The sequence below is a fragment of the Amblyomma maculatum genome, chromosome 5 (genome assembly GCF_055883805.1).
Source record: "Amblyomma maculatum isolate TAMU_Amacu chromosome 5, ASM5588380v1, whole genome shotgun sequence".
NCBI lineage: Eukaryota > Metazoa > Arthropoda > Arachnida > Ixodida > Ixodidae > Amblyomma > Amblyomma maculatum.
In genome coordinates this window covers 85883137-85899684 of record NC_139348.1, presented here as the reverse complement: position 1 = coordinate 85899684, position 16548 = coordinate 85883137, and the positions used below count along the sequence as shown (strand labels likewise).

At 43.6% G+C, this 16548-nt stretch overlaps 1 protein-coding gene across 1 annotated transcript in view; it reads left to right on the top strand.

The window, feature by feature from the left end:
* The window catches only part of LOC146188629 (uncharacterized), a 69708-nt gene that overhangs the window by 11333 nt on the left and 41827 nt on the right, over positions 1 to 16548 (top strand). Inside the window, exon 3 of the mRNA XM_084603158.1 lies at positions 9584 to 9735. Coding sequence (XP_084459284.1) covers positions 9584 to 9735 — 152 coding nt within the window. The remainder of the gene's footprint in view (positions 1 to 9583; positions 9736 to 16548) is intronic.

Below are 16548 nucleotides of genomic sequence, written 5' to 3'. Positions count from 1 at the left end.
ATCAAATACCTGATGTTGCCATCAAATGCCAAACTTTCTCCCACTCAAGCTAAGATAGCTTAGAGAAAGGTTTAGGTGAAGCATTGTTTTACATTTGAGTTTTTCAAGCCAAGGGAAAAGTGGGAAAACCAAGGGATTCTAATAGAGCGAAGAAGGTGCTGTGTGAAATACTTGCGCGTTTTGCTAGAGTTAGTAAGCGACCGCCAAGTATATTGACCACACGGCAAACAGCAAGAGGCTGGTGTGAAAGATGGAGAGTTACAATGTCAAAGAACTTGAAATTTGTGTAGAGTGGACATGGAGTTGAGCTCAACACAAAATAGCCGACAATTACATTACCTCCTAAAGCGCAATTTAAGCTCAGCTCATCAGCTGGTTTAGCTTTTCCATAGACTGAGTTGTGCGTTTGGGCTCGGTCGGGGCCCATCTCGAGAACCTCCGTCACCGATCCGGCGCTCTGATATCCGCCGCACAGGGGTAGCATTAAAGGGGAAGTGAATAGAGCAATTAGTTATTGGGAGGTCGCGGGAGGCAGCGCGCGGGCCCGTACGAACGTTGCGCGACGAAGAGATAGCAGCGACCGACTGATGCTGCTGACACCGCCAGCCCGGTAATTCGACGTGGCTCTGCGTTTTGACTTGGGATGTACGCCCCGCGATCCGCTGATTCCAAGCCGGCGCTTCGGCAACCAGAGAACACCGTCGCCGCCACACAGGAAGAGAGGGGTACAGTCTAGAGGGTTTGTTCATCATTCGTCTCTTGCTGAAGCACTCAAAGCAGAGCACGCCACATATAGGAATCAAGTGCAAGTTTATGGCTGATGTAAATTAGAACACACAATGTGCTGCAGCTAGCCCGTCTTCTGTGCTAACAGTCGCTGCTGGCGCCTCGTTGAGGAGTCAGCTAGCGCACATGACGAAACGGTGCAGCATTTGCTTTAACTAGCACAATCTCTTCGACCTCTGTTTTCAGATTTTGATCTTTACTTTCACCGCGCAAATGAAATGACGCAAAAATAAAGCATTTATTTGTCTATTTCCATTTATGGACAAAGGTTTTCAGGATGCCGGTGTAAAACCTCGTCGCAACAAATTAAGCACTGCTTACATCCTAGAGTATATATATGTTTGAAGGTGCTACGTCCTACTTGCCTACTGCAGATTACAGAAGTGTATTGCTTGTATACTGCGCCGTATTGTGTTTCTGTACATAGGCAGCGACTGCTGTCAGCTTAAACATTATGCGTCTGTTTTGTTGCGATTTTATCGAGGAGGGCGATGAAGTATTCTTAAAATTTTGACGTATGAGTGGCCGCACGCATCACGCTGAAGACGTACAAAAGAAATGGTAGGGCCTGTAACTGCTCCGCATTCCACCTTCGTACTAAACTTCTTCACAGTTAAGAACAAACTTAACAGTCGGGCATTTCTAAGCGCTTTGTAGACGGCATAAGCCACGCGTCCGACTCGACGGCAACGTCGCACAAAGCATGCCCTGCTTGCATGCGTAGTGCACCAAAATCATTCATTTCGGGACTTTCTAAATGTTTTGGCTAAAAAATCTCTGCCTTTATCTCATTGCATGGATTTGTCAAGGAAATGAAGCCTTGCGCTGGCGGGCGTTAAGCCACGGGAGCAATGAAGGAGGACCCTATACCAACAGTGCCCTTACCACCTAAGCCATTTTTCGTGAATATTCTCTACTACTGATATTACATCGTTGACAATGTATAAAACATACTTGAAAGCCACCGCGGAGGACATGACAGTTTTTCTCGGGACATTAAAAATATATTATGATATACAGGTTGAGAACTGATAGTTAATATCTTCAAGCCAATTCCGGCCAACATATGTCATGTTATGTGCAATGTTTTTTGAGCCGTCAAAACTCAGTGGGCAATATCGACCACTATAACCCAGTCATATTCATTGTTGTAAAGTGCCTGAAACTGGCGGGGCCACATTGACTACTGTATGCCAAAATGTATTCAATGTAGATAAGCCAGCTATACTAACAGGATCATGGCAATCAATGCATATAATGATGCGTGCGATGTTGGCAAGCCATCGAAGCTGCCCATAATTTATCAATCACTATAACCCACGATGGATACAATATTGGGAAACCATCTCAACTAGTAGTGAAATATTTACCATCATAAGGCAGTAAATATTTCGAGTTGACAGGCCATCAATGATGGCAAGAGATTATTGATTAACCTGTGTAAAGATGTATGGTATTCTGGCAAGAAATTACACTTCGTCAGGCAACATCGACCACTGTAATTGTAGATATACAATGCTGGAAAGCCAAGCGACTGGCGGGAGTATATTCGCCGATGTATGCCAAGATACCTTCGGTGCTGACATACTGGCATTGCAATATTATGACAGGTGCAATGCTGGCCAGTTGCCCCAGCTCATTGGGCAATTTTGCCCACTAAACCCAACAAGTATACATTGTTCGGAAGCCACTAAGACCGGTGCGATAACATTATCCAATATATGCTAAGATATATTAAATGTCCACAAGCCAGCTATACTGCCAGGACAATATTTACCATTGTGTGCCATCGTCGATAATTTTATCTGCAGATATATACAATGTTGGGATGCCCTCACGATTGGCAGGGGGATATTGACCAATGTATGCCAAAGTATATTGGATGTTAACAAGGTGTCAATACGAGCCGGATAATATTTACCAAAGCATGCCATGATATATTCTATGTAGGCCAGTGGCCACCACTCGTTGGCCAATATCAACCACCGGAACTGAAGATGCATACAATGTTGGCAAGCCACTAAGACTGGCGCGATGATATTGATCAATGAATGCCCAGCTATATTCAATGTCGACAATCCATATATACAGGCAGGAAAATATTTACCAATGTACGCCATGATTCGCAAATTGTGGGCAAGATATTGCCGATGGCTGGGTAATATTGGCCATCATACATCATTGCGTATACAATGTTGGCAAGTAATTCTATACGAAAGGTCATTATTGCCCGCTGATAGCCCATGCATACCAATCATGGGGGAACATGTAAATTACTGCTCCAAGAGTGGCCAATGTTATCGCATGGCTGTGCCATTATTGGTAGTGCATTTGCAACTCCGGGCCACTGGTGGACCAGACGTCGTCAATTATTTTCCAATATCGGGCCGGTTGCATATGCTACCTTTGATGGTGGACACTTTATGTTGGCCCCACATGATGGACACAATGTTACGAAGACCCGGCGAATGCTCGGGCCAGAAGAATGGACTAGGGCACCGATGCACCCACACATACGCACATTTGATACATGCTACGCGACACGAACACTACCGCACAAAACAAACAAACCATACAAACACAAAACACCAATTACCAATACGCGACCCGGGAATGCCCAGTACACTAGGGTTCGGCATGCCTACTCCCGGTTCAGTTGCTGTTGTGTTGTGGCTGTAGGAAGAAGGAAAAGAAAATGCACAGGCCTGCTACTGGCTCTGTAGCTGAGCCACCTCCGCTGCCTCTTGCGTACAGAAGAAAGTAGTCAAGAAAGAAAAAGAAGAGGGAGAGAAAGACGCGCGTCGCAACAGCCGTCGTCCACCACCTAAGCGGTGGCGGGTGCAGTGACAGCCTACAAAACATAAAAATTAGTGGCAGGCTAGCCCCCGCCGTAAGCGGCTTCGACCTACCATCCAGCCCGTTTGGGCCAGGAACAGCCACCCGTTTCTACCTCAGCCCGCAACCCACGGTTCAGTCCGAATGAAGCGTTGCGTGGGTCCTGTCAGTGGCATTCAGTTAGCAGACGCCGAGGTGGCATTCGAAGTGCGCGGAAGGCATCGAGGGGGCGTTCGAAGTGCACAGGGTGGCGTCGCTGGTGGCATCGTTGGCGTTCGTCGCACGAGCTCCAGGTCCAAGTGCCCGTGGAGGCGGTGCTCGCCATGTTGGCATTGGTGGCATTGGAGGAAGCACCCGGATGGGTGTCCACACTATTGGACGAACCCCTGGCCATACTGCGGATGAAGCGTTGCGTGGGGCCAGTCAGTGGCATCCAGGTAGCAGGTGTCGAGGTGGCGTCCGTAGTGCGCAGGCATTCACCGAGGGGGCGTTTGAAGTGCTCCGGCTGGCGTCGCTGGTTGCGTCGTTCGCGTTCGTCGTACGAGCTTCAGGTCCAAGTGCCCGTGGAGGCGGTGCTCGTCATGTTGGCATTGTTGGCATTGGGGGCACTACCCGGATGGGTGGATACACCACTGGAGGCAACCCTGGCCGTAGCAGCTGGTTGCGTCGGTCGTTCACGGCTCGGAAGGTGCTAAGGAACGGCAGCAAGTCTGCGGCGCGACGCCGTAGAACTAGAGATCACAGGAGATTTACCCGGCGTTCCTCTCCTCTAGCCGATATGTCCCTGACCCGCCAGAATCTCCGCTTTTCTGTTCTCCCCTGTGCCCCGCTATCCCTCAGTTTTGTACACCCTTGCCTTTGGTACACGTCATCCTTGCCGTCGTCTTCTGTTCTCCACAAATTATATCGTATCACTTCACCTAATACTTTATCTTCTTTATCCTTGGATTATAGGTCATGATTATCGTAATGCTTGTCGTATTCTCCAACCTGCATTAGTTCTTATACTCCATACTTTCTATTATATGTGACAAACAAAATCTAATCGTGCCACTCAGGAGCCAATCGAGAGCTTTTGCTTGAAAAATTGCACTTTTGAGCTAATTTACTTTGCTGCAGCTTGTCCCATTACGCAGGTAGCCTCGCTCTAGCGACCACATTTATTGATGATTAAGAAGGGCCTGACAGCGGTATTATGACAACTGTGCAGTTCGCAGCAGAAACGCTGCACTGGGTATTAGAAGCCCTTATGTCAAGTGATGCCCTGGAGGTTGAGGCATGATTCATAGCCATCTTGTTTTCGTGAACGAACATCCTACGGTTGATGGGTAGTGTGGGCATATTCAGTGTCAGTGTGGTGAGACTAGTCTCCTCTGACTTTATATAGCACAGCGCATATACGAGGATTCGCAACAGGAGCCGCGAAACTGTGTAATTGTTTTGTTAGGCAATCCACTTATTCATATCGAGGAGAAAATAAAGTTTTTGTGGTGTTTTTCAAAGCACGCCATACACATATGCTTGAAAACACTAATATAACTGCCAGTATCTAAAACATAAGATTTGAAATTTTATTTCTCCCAAAGTTGTCTAAGATTAAAAGGGAAGTTTGAAGAAGTGGCCACAACGAAGCCATATAAGTAACTGAAACTATAAAAAAACGGAGTTGCCAAAGCCTTGCAGAAATAGTTTTTACGTATAAAACCATGTTTGAGCGCAAACGATGCGCAGGAGGCTTGTTGTAGATATGGCGTCAGATGAAGGCGTGGTGCAATGACTACCGAACCAAATTTAAACTGCCTGCTTTACTGGGATGTGTACTACACTTTACATCACGTCTTAGCCTTAAAAATAACCCACAAGCATTTGGCCGTCACTGGCGTGTTATTGGAACAATCTTCAAGGCAAGCGAATGTACTTATTGTGGCGCAATTGAGTTCGCTTGCTGTTTGAACTCCGATGCTTTTATTCATTTCGAATCAAAACTAAGACTATGAATCGGGCGGCAACATCAGTACAGACTCAACGTCCGGTGCTGACATGTTCAGTGCCATCGGCGTTCATTCATAACTGGAAGCTTCATTGCACCACGTTGTGTGAATGAATTCATTTGCCACGCGCTCGGTGCAAGAGAAAGGCTAGTCATTGTCAGCTGTGCAGTTGGTATTTCCAGTAAAAAAAAAAAAAAGTAAAATAAAAGTGTATACCACGTCATATGACCGCAATGAGTTCAAATGAGAGCCGTTGCCACTGATCATCTCATCACTGCATGTAGCTTCTGTACCGAGGTACCTGCGCACTCATCTGCTGGGTTTCTCTTTCCTACATAAAAAAGCATCGAAATTCCTTGCGCGTCTGGACTTTCGAAAATGACTTTTTGGGTTTGAAAATCTAATGCCGCATTACCTTGTACACGGCATCGCATTCCCATTAGAGACTAAGAGGAAAGTAGAGTTAAGAAGTGCTTGAGACTGGGCTAGTTGGAACATCTTCTCATAAATGCTGCGCTGCTTAGTTTTACATAGACAAAGGAACTTATGAAGTTCCTTTGTCCGTGTGCGACTAAGCAGCGCAGCATTTATGAGTAAAAATAGAGATTTATTTTTGGGGATTTGGTAAATTATCTACACAACTATGGTTTTGCCGCACATTGTGTCCATGAGGTAGAGGATTCTTGCCTAGAAATATTTTTCTATTTTTGAACCCTCTATTTTATTAAGACAGTTTAGAAATCTTAGACTGGTAGAGACGCATTGTATGCATAGATATTTGAATCAACACTATTGCTATATTGTCAATTATCTTTTTAGTTAACGGAGATTTTATTTTGGACGGTGTTTGCACAGCGTGATATATAAGAAGTCTGGAATATTTTCAAAGAATGTGGTCAGGTGAAGAAGGGAAGGGCGCTCGCGTAAGATTAAATGTCATACAAGCGAGTTTCGAGAAAGGGAAGACAAATTGATCTAATCTCATATGTCATATAGCGATGTCCCGGAGGATTCACATCTGCAATTTTTTTTTAATCAGAGCGTTCCTGGTAAACATTTAGTTCCTTTCTCTCGTGCAGATAACCGAATGATTCTCTGATGTTTCTTTCGGCATCTTTGGCCGGGGGTATTCATTTCCTGGTTCACTGCTTGTCACTTTTCAACCTCGTTCTGAAGTAAGCTTTCGGCTCTTCAGTGCGATTAGAGTGCGCAAATAACATAGTGAAACCTTAGGAGAGCACCAATCAGCGAACAACCAGTCTGCAGTTTTACCGCGAGGGAATCTCCAGGGTACACAACCCACTTTGGGGAATATCATGTGTGTTTCTTGTCAGTGTTCTCTAGTTATAAGAACTCTAATATACACATAAATTCGTAGTAAAAATTACTGCGGCTGCACACTAATCAACTAAAGAGCAGAAAAAGCAACTCTTAAAGCTGGGAAACAATTTTCAGTATTCGGAAACTAACACTAAGTTTCGGTTTAGAAAAACGACGAAGGGATTACATATTTGCCTATATCATTGAAAAGAAACTAGCTAAATGGGTCATTTTCGCACTTAAAATATGATTGCGTGAGGTGATGAAATACTTGATTTCGTTTTGACTGATAAGTCTGTAGGTTCCTTACTTCGCGCGGGGCACTCCGATGCACACAGACCAAGTGGTCGAGCTGTCATGCGTACATCTTTTTTTTTTGTTTGGTGAATACAAACAAAAATATGGATACAATCTTTGAAACAGTTATTATAATTGTGAAAGGAACATTAGGAAGCAAGACAAATGAAGACCGTAAAGGTACAGAAATATATTCAAATGTTGAAAACAATACTGTCAGTTTTATATTTGTAAAATGTAAAGAGGATACAGTTTTAGTAACAATTATAATCTTTGTCAGTCTCTGACAAATTACTGCGTTAGTCGATAAAATATATTTCCAAAGCTTGTTTCTGTTTTAAATATAACAAGCTTTCTAAGATGTCTGATATATTAGATGAGACAAGAAAGGCCGAAAGCGCTTGTAAAATTGTGTTTATTGCTCGCGGCCTTCTGATAGAAATAAAATTAACTCAACCAGCACAATAAAGTTAAAGTAATTTAAAAAAAAAGACGATTTCATGCCATCTTTCGGCGCAGGTACCAGAAGCCATAAAATAAAACAGTATATTTTGAAGAGATTTATCGACTGAGTAGTAGATCCAGGAAGACTGGCGAGGGCTGTAACCGGAACCCTCTTCCGGTGATATAAAATTACAGCTGAAAAAATGCCTCCTGAAGTAAAACTATGGCAGTTGAGGGCAGTAAATGATTTAAAGGCCACGCTGCCGCTGCTTTGCTAATTTGAATGTAGTAGTGCTTCGCGCTTTCATTCGAGTGTCCACAAAGTAGCTCGAAGCAGAACAGTTTGGAAAAAAAAGCCTGTTCAGAAATTAGGATGGCAGCACCAGAAGAAAATAGATGAGTATAAATTTTACACAAATAGGAGCCGTGCCCGCCACCTAAATTCTATTAAGGAAGAATAGAATAGAGAATTCTTTTTTGCAAATTACCTTCGTGTTATGGGCTTGAAAGAAAAGTTTGCCATATTTGCTCCAATTTACGCCTACCTCCACTGTCATCCCATTCGCGGAAATTGAATTCCAGGGGAAAAAACGCTGTCCATTAAAGTCACCCAATCAAAGTTAAAGGTTAGTCAGAATTCTAAAAGCTACAAATGCGAACGTCGTTTGTTTGTCAAAGGTTCCAGCTTTATGTTAGATGGATTTCAAGTGCCATTCGTATAAAGCAGGATGCCATGTTAGCTGGGAGGACGAGCACATGTAAGTCCGCGATTTCCTTAGTAACAATTATAATCTTTCTCAATCACTGACAAATGACTGCGTTAGTCGATAAAATATATTTCCAAAGCTTGTTTCTGTTTCAAGTATAACAAGTTTTCTAAGATGTCTGATATGTTAGATGCGACAAGAAAGGAAGGAAGCGCACGTAAAATTGTGTTTTTATTGCTCGTGGCTTTCTGATAGAAATAAAACCAACTCAACCCAGTCGGAAAAAACTACAGAGAATGTTCTGTTGCTACGACAGCATTTCTGTGCGATTTTTGACCGGAAACCTGTTGTGACAACATAACGTTCTGTAGTAACATCAGAAATTTCTGTAGTTTAAATAGAAAAGTGCTACAGAACTACAGACAACAGAAATATACTACAGAAAACTACATTAGAAAAATCTGACGTTTACGACCGAACTGCAGAATATTTTGTCGTATTTTTGTCATGGTTCTGTAGTTTGTTCCAACTAGGTTAAGCGTGTGTTCACAGCCATCCCAGGTATTCCCGTCTTCTATGGCTACAATTTGCTATTGCTAGAATGCTATATTCTGAAAAAGTGCTGTGTTTTCATCACATGCCCACCATTTTTCGAATTTGAGGTACCGCTGTGTAGTATGAATTATAGTTTTAATATTTCAAATCTAATACCTCGTAGACTTATTGTATTACCCGTTTGTGAAGGAACTGGCTTCCAAAATTCGTCTAAATATGCTACTGCCTTTGCTTGAAATACACTGTTTGGAAGAGACAGCTGTCAAAGCATTACTTCCTGGCTCCGTTTTCAGCGGTGTCGACAGTAGATGCCGCGTGAAGTCGTGAATATTAACATGTTCAATAAAACGTTTCTGTTTAAAAGTAGCGCTACCTTTGAGAATTTTGGCGACTTCCAAATGAGCTAATTTACCAGAAGTTGCTCACAAATGCGAATTACAATTAGATCTTGTTATAGCGATTGCACATACCAAAACAGAAATGAAACCTTTATTTCTATGACTATATTAGAGTACAATTGGTGCTGTGGAGTCAGCACTGTATAACGACAGCTTGACTACGCACGATCCTCGAGAAATTCAAAATTGTGGTGCTTTTGTTATTACATCAACAATTTTGACATTAGTAGATTTGTTTTGATTCTTCTAGATAATGGAAAAGAGAGAAACACTGAACGTACTATGGGCTGACATCGGAAGATCAAGCAAGACCTTGAAATGTCAAAAGTCTAGAAGTTCAGAAAATGTCGCAAAAGGATGGTATCGGCGTAAACAACAAAATCTGCCTGGCACGCATAATAGGTATTTTCTACGTGCTTTTAACTAAATAATTTGCTTTTACCTCTCTGCGTTCTGAAGATTACACTTGAAGTCAAGTTTCATTCGAAATCATGAAGCGTGGAGAATATTCATATAGTCATTATGAATGCCCTTGCCTAGTCTTCTAGCTTTTTTCTAAATGTGCTGCTTATAATATCGAATGTTGACTATTCTGCGCTGTGATATCTTTTTATTTGCTAATATCTCGCGAGGAAATGCAATGTGCGTTCTTAGGCGAATGTGAAAAAGAGAGCAGCATGAGTGTCAGCGACAAAGACAACACCGTGCTTTCTTTTGTGCATTTCCTACCCCTCTATCTGATCTCTTTTAAGTGAGGTGCGCATTTGGCCTGCTTTATGTCCATCACACACAAAAAAAAAAACAACTCTCCAGACATTTTCAGTTTAGGGTGCCCTCAAATCTCGCATAACTAAATTTTGAGAAATGTAACAATTATTCAACGAGCAAATACCAATTTCGTAGAAAGCTCGATGGGTTAAGTTGGCATAACTTTGAAAAACTCTTTAGCAACTGTGCATGAGCAAAATATAAATCTGTAAGAGTCACGCAACATTTTATGTCCAGTATTTCATGAACTGTATTAGTTTATTAGTTTAGGAAGGTTGTTGGGTACTTTCTCTATTCCTGGAAGCAAAGTTAATGTATGTGGCACTAATATGATATGCTGCTTGGTGCCCACACCCACCATAGTCATGCTCAGCTTCGAATAATTTTGCCACGGGCGATGCTTTTTTTGTTTTCACAAGTCATCAGCTCCAAAGTCTGTTTCAAGCATACTCTGCTTCAGTGGTTAGATTTACGACTACTGTACCGGAGTTGCCGGGTTCGACCCCGACCGCCTGCGGATGCGTTTCGGTAGAGGCAAAACTGAGGGGCGTCTGTGTGCTGTTTATTTGTTTATTAGATACCTGCATCGCCCGTACGGCATTGCAGCAGATGGGCTGCATATGTTAACTGTGACGTTACACATTACTTCAATGTACTGTAAAAAGCATCGTTCAATGGAATATACGCAGTGCTTGATGGCAAACTGTTGCAGTCTCGCATTTTATTATACCGTGCGTTTTGAATTGCTGTATTGCTATCGGCAATGTTTCACCAAAAATATTACTGCAGTGAAAGCGCGGCCTTGAAATGCGATTGTCTCAATAAGCCTCTTTCTTTAACGCAATGGGAGTTCACGCAGCTAACACAGTTCAAGAGCAAGGAATGATGAAAAGTTCTCGCTTTTAGGGTTTTCGAATCAATCGAAAATTTGCAACAGTATTCTCATGAGCTCAATAGTTTCAGTTTTAAGGGCATGCGTGATAGCGTTATTGGCTCTCAGCTGCGGCTTCCTGGTGCATCCACTAACACTAAATAAAAAGCTACCTGAGAGAGATATGTTGTTGGTGTTGTTGTAGTGGATATTTCATTATATATACAAAAGGAAAGAAAAGATGTTTGACACCTCCGTTATCTGCTATCTGATATCTGAAGCACCTGAACTGGGCGGTTGAAATGAAGGGATAGCGAGGAAGGGGTAGAGGAAATCAAAGAGGTGAGCGATAGCGGGAAAGGAAGGATAGGGAAAACTAAATATATTGTTACGCCCTTAGCGTCGCCACCGAGACGTTCTAGCCGGTTCAGTACGCCAGGTACACAAGACCAGCGGGGAGCAACACAGAGGCCACAAGATAAAGGCCGAACGGGCGCGCACACTTTCTCTTCCGTCTTCCCTCCTTGTGTTCTGCTGGTGAACACCGAGGAGGATAATCACTTGCAGGTGCGCGTCTCTGCACGGCGCCGCCACCCACCTGTCTGCTTTTGGTTTTGTAGAAGCGGTCCCCCTTCTACAAGCGTGCCGCGGGTGGGGAGAGCCGACCGGACCGTCGGCGCAAGACTTGCGGGACACTTTTATCCCGAAGGTCATACATGGGAACATGCGTAGCGGAACGTGCTGCCGGGTGTTGCAGTGTTGCAGTTAAGTGAACAGTGATACAGGGAGTGCTGTTTGATGTCTACTTAGTGAATTATATGCGCCAATTCATTGCGCTGGGGATCGCTGCACTGTTTTTATAATGCATTTGCGAAATTGAGAAACTAACAATGGCAATTTGCTTGCTTTTTTCTAGCTTCCCAGATAGCATAAAGTGGGCTATGAAGGGGGCGCCCTGGTGGATCCGATGTAGTCAATGCAGGACCACCGCGGTGGGCTCAATGTGGGTGCTGCAAGAGGGGCCGACGTAGGCCTGAAGGGGTCTGTCGACGAAGCCCCGATGGGCCCCACTAGGGACCGATGCAGGCAGCCCTTGCGGTGCTGCCCACATTTTTTCCGCATTGCCAAAAGGGCACATTCCGCCAACTTCCCCCGATAGTCCCACTTTGGACAGATTCGGGCAGCCGCTCTGAAGTAACAATTATTTTTTATTTCGGTTAGTCCCTCAGATAATGACATAGGAGCGATGCGTGTTCTATAGCGTAAGCCCCACTTGGGCATGCCCACATTATTCTAATGTGGGTCCGAAGCAGGAATTTGATGGCAAGACCTATTCCAAGTATTACCAATCAATATTTATGCACATAATTAAGTACTTAATTTATACATGTCTGCCCTTTCTAAATACCACAATATTAAATTTTACAATGAAACAATAATCTAGCCTAAATGACTTCATGCACACCTTGTTCAGGCTATGAAGATATGTGTTCTGAACTGTAATATTCTGCTGAGAGTTGCAGGCTGTCCACAGAAACAACATAAAGAGCAACAGTTAGTAATCAGTATGTTTTAGTATTTTAGGGCAATATACGAACGCAAAAACTAAAGCCATGTAATTTTTCTAACCAACTGATTATGCCAACAACTGTTATAAAAAATCATCTATTATAGTTACATAGGGCACCATCTAATACGAATAAAGGTTGGAAATAATGATTACACATTTGCACGCACGCCTTCTAGCCCCATTACGGCAGATGTGAGACCTACAGCGGTTTTGTGTGGGCAGCCCCAATTGGGCTGAGTGTTATTTTTTAACTTCAAGCCCACTTGCTGTTTCACTTGCCTTCCAATTCCTCAGAAGGGATTTATTTTGGTATCATGTGGGCCCGCCCCCTTCCAGCCCCATTTCGGCCCAGGTGGGATATAAAGCAGTTTTGTGTGGGCAGCCGCAACTTGACTGGGTGTTGTTTTTAAACCTAGAGCCCACCTGCTGTTGCAAGTGTCTTTAAATTCCCTTCAGGGGACCGGTTGTTGTACCATGCGGGCACGCCCGCCTTCCAGCCCCATTCAATCCTTTGTGGGACCTAAAGCGTTTTTAGCTAGGGCTGCCTCATTTGGGCTTTACGTGGGCTTGCACAAATTGAGCTCTTATTAATATTTTACCTGCCGTCATGTAACCTACAAGGCGCCGATTGGGGCAACATGGGGGCATGTCAGTTTTTTTTTGCCCCACTACGGCCGATGTAGGTCCCACAAAGATTTAATGGGGGTGGCCTCATTTCGAATCTATGAGGGCTTTCCCATAAACAGCCCACATTTAGGTTCAATTGCCCTCAAATATCCGACAAGAGACCATTGTAGTCTGGATACAGGAATGTGCTCTACATTAGCCTGAGCAACGCCACTATGGGACCCATGCAGGAGGAATAGGGGCAAGCCTATTTGGGCTTGCGCACTTTTGCCCCATCGGGGATCGGTGCAGGTTTTGTGATGGTTGCCCCAGCCCCACTCGGACATCGGACCTACTGGGGCCCCACATTCTGTGCTACCTGGGTTGGCCGCGTTGAAGAGTACAAGACCTGACACATATTTATTACATGCCGTGTGTAGAAATAAAGACGTTTGTTATTTCACCATGTTATTCCCAATTAGCATCGACTTGAATGTACGATGTGACACGTTTATCAGACAAAAGTGTATAAATTACAAGGTAATCTTAGAAACAGCACACATTTATGGGATGTGTGCATGCCGTTAGTAGATTTTGTGGGGAGAGGTGTTTCTGTTTATTTACTGGAGGTTATATAATTCACATATGTATTACATCTGTGAGGTCTTTTCATATACCTTCTCAATAAAATCTCCTACATCATCATCATGTCCTGTATTCGCGGCTACCCAGTATAAATAAATTATGTGACTCGCTGGTGACAAATTGTATAGAGAACATGTTAAAATTTCGTTCATTCATGCTTGAGCTGAAATGACTTTCACGGGGGTAATACGCATTCAAATTATGTAATTTTCAGTAAAAAAAAAACCGAACACCTGCCTCTACAAATACTTATCGTGTCCTTCGCATGGTATACGAAGCCCTTCAGTACCAAGCATATAGAAATCGTCATAAAGGGCCTACGCTTTTCATATTTGGTCCACAAGCACACTACGTAGCTTTTAAGGAACAACAAAACTGAAGCACCTGTCTTTGCACAAACAATTTCATTCAGTGAATACTATACAAAAGCTCTCATTATTATGCACACTGAAATTGTGCCTTCTGCACATATGGTTCGTATTTAAAGCACGGAAAACCTTTTGGCAACGCATTGCAGCGGAGATCTACATAATGTACATGGCTTTTACAGTCTATATTGCCGCAAACCTTTCAAATCTGTATTTGTTCTTTTTGTGACAGCCACTGGCATGCGGCTTTATCACTGTGATTCTCACACGCCTATCAATTCTGTGTTCTTTAATTGATCATGCTCGTTGTCGCGGAACGCAGCTTTATCAGCTTCTTTGTGACGCAAGATGCTCCGAGATGTTTCTCGAATATTCCGGCCACTCGAATTATTTTTGCAACGTTCTAAGTTGTGCTAGTCACCGTTTTCGGTTTTATCTCGATATTTCTTTGCAGCATTTAAATCGAGCGCTGACGCGTAAAATCGGCATTCGTAGTTTTAAGAAAAATGAGCACGTATGTTGTTATCGCCTCCGCCGATTAACATAGGATTTTGCGGGTGCAAGTCAGCCCAATGAAGAGTTTTTTCAGTGAACTCCCAGTCTCTTCACTTGTTGTCGTCGGCCTTGTCACCACCACGTGACATCTAATAGAGGCGCTGCCTTTTGAGATACGACCATTCTCTTCAAAATAAGACCTTAGTATCATTCCTGTTGCATTGGGGGACCAGCCTGTAGGTCATCAAACCAGCCGCCGAGTTCAAGGGCTCCAACAAGAACACGGTCTGCTGCCGGACCTCGTTTTAACACGCAAGACGGCCACACAATGCCAATAGCCCAGTCTACAGCACCAGTTGTCTTCGCGCAGCCTCGGGATCCCCCCATCTTCCAAGGACTTCTTACAGAAGATACGAAGAACTGGTAGGATCATTGTGACCGCGTGGCAGCATTCAATGCTTGGAACGACGATTCGAAACTCAGGCAAGTCTATTTTGCTCTTCAAGGACCTGCCCGAGTCTGGTTTGAAAATAATGAAACTTCTTTGAATGACTGGGACACATTCAAAGCGCAGTTTATGATGGCCTTCGTAAGTTCCGTCCGAAAAGAAAGAGCCCAGGCACTAATCCAATCAAGAAATCAGCTTCCAAATGAGCCTGTGCTCGTTTACGTCGAGGAAATGAAGCGCCTCTTTCGCCGCGCTAAACTGAACATGACGGAGGAGGAGAAAGTGAAACTGTTAATGAGAAGTGTGAAGGAATCGCTTTTTGCAGGCCTTGCTAGGAATCCGCTGACAACAGTGGCGGAACTCGAAAAGGAAGCATCTACCATCGAGAGTACTACTGAGCTCCGCATGTGCCAATACAGTTGAGCACTTGAAGCGGTCTATGGAAGCGCCTGCGACAAATAATCTATGCGCGCCGACAGCCGGGGAGGCCTTATCAGCGAATTCATTGAAGAAGAGCTGCGCCGGCTGCTTCCATCATTCCAGCAAACTCAAGTAGCTTCACTTGCTGACGTCGTCCGTTAAGAAGGGCAGCACGTGCTTGGGAATCCTACCTTGACTGAAAGGTGGTTACAGGTTACACATAGACATATACCCACTAATTTCTCTTACCGGATGCTGTTGCAAATTAATAGAACATATTATTAACAAATTATTATTTACCTGTTTAGAACACAGCAAACTTATAAACTCTAAACAACAAGTCTTCAAAAAAGGCCTTTCCACGACAACACAATATCTGCAGAAAAAATTAATTTACGACTTCAAACAGACGCAATATTTGTAGACTTCTCCAAAGCTTTCGACAGGACCCTTCACTGTCATTTGATTGAAAAGTTTAAACTTGTTAGCATAGACCGTAACCCTGTGGCGGGGAGTTCATCTTATCTTTACCTGCGATCACAATACGTATCAGTTAGCAATGCTGAGTCAGACAGCCTTGAGGTGTTTTCCAGTGTTCCGCAGGGGTCTGTTTTAGGTCCATTGCTTTTTCTGGTGTATGTTAATGACATCACAACATGTGTGGAGTTTGTCATAAGAGTACATCTCTTCACAGGCGATTGTGTTTTGTACACAACTGTTCTGTCCCTGCACGATTAAAGCAGACTAAACCGCTCACTGAACAACATCGCTAATTGGTGTGAAAAATGTTGTATGAAGTTCAATGTCAATAAACCAACTTGCATCAGCTTTACTCATATAGGGATACCGAAGCAATACACTTATACTACGGTAGGCACAGCTATAACAAGGTCGATACCGGCATACTTGAGTATGCCGGCATCGTATGGTCCCCGCACTAATCCCATCTCGTTGATAAACTAGACGTGAATACAGCACACGGCTCTCCCTTTTATTTACTCCAGATACTCGCCCTACGACAATG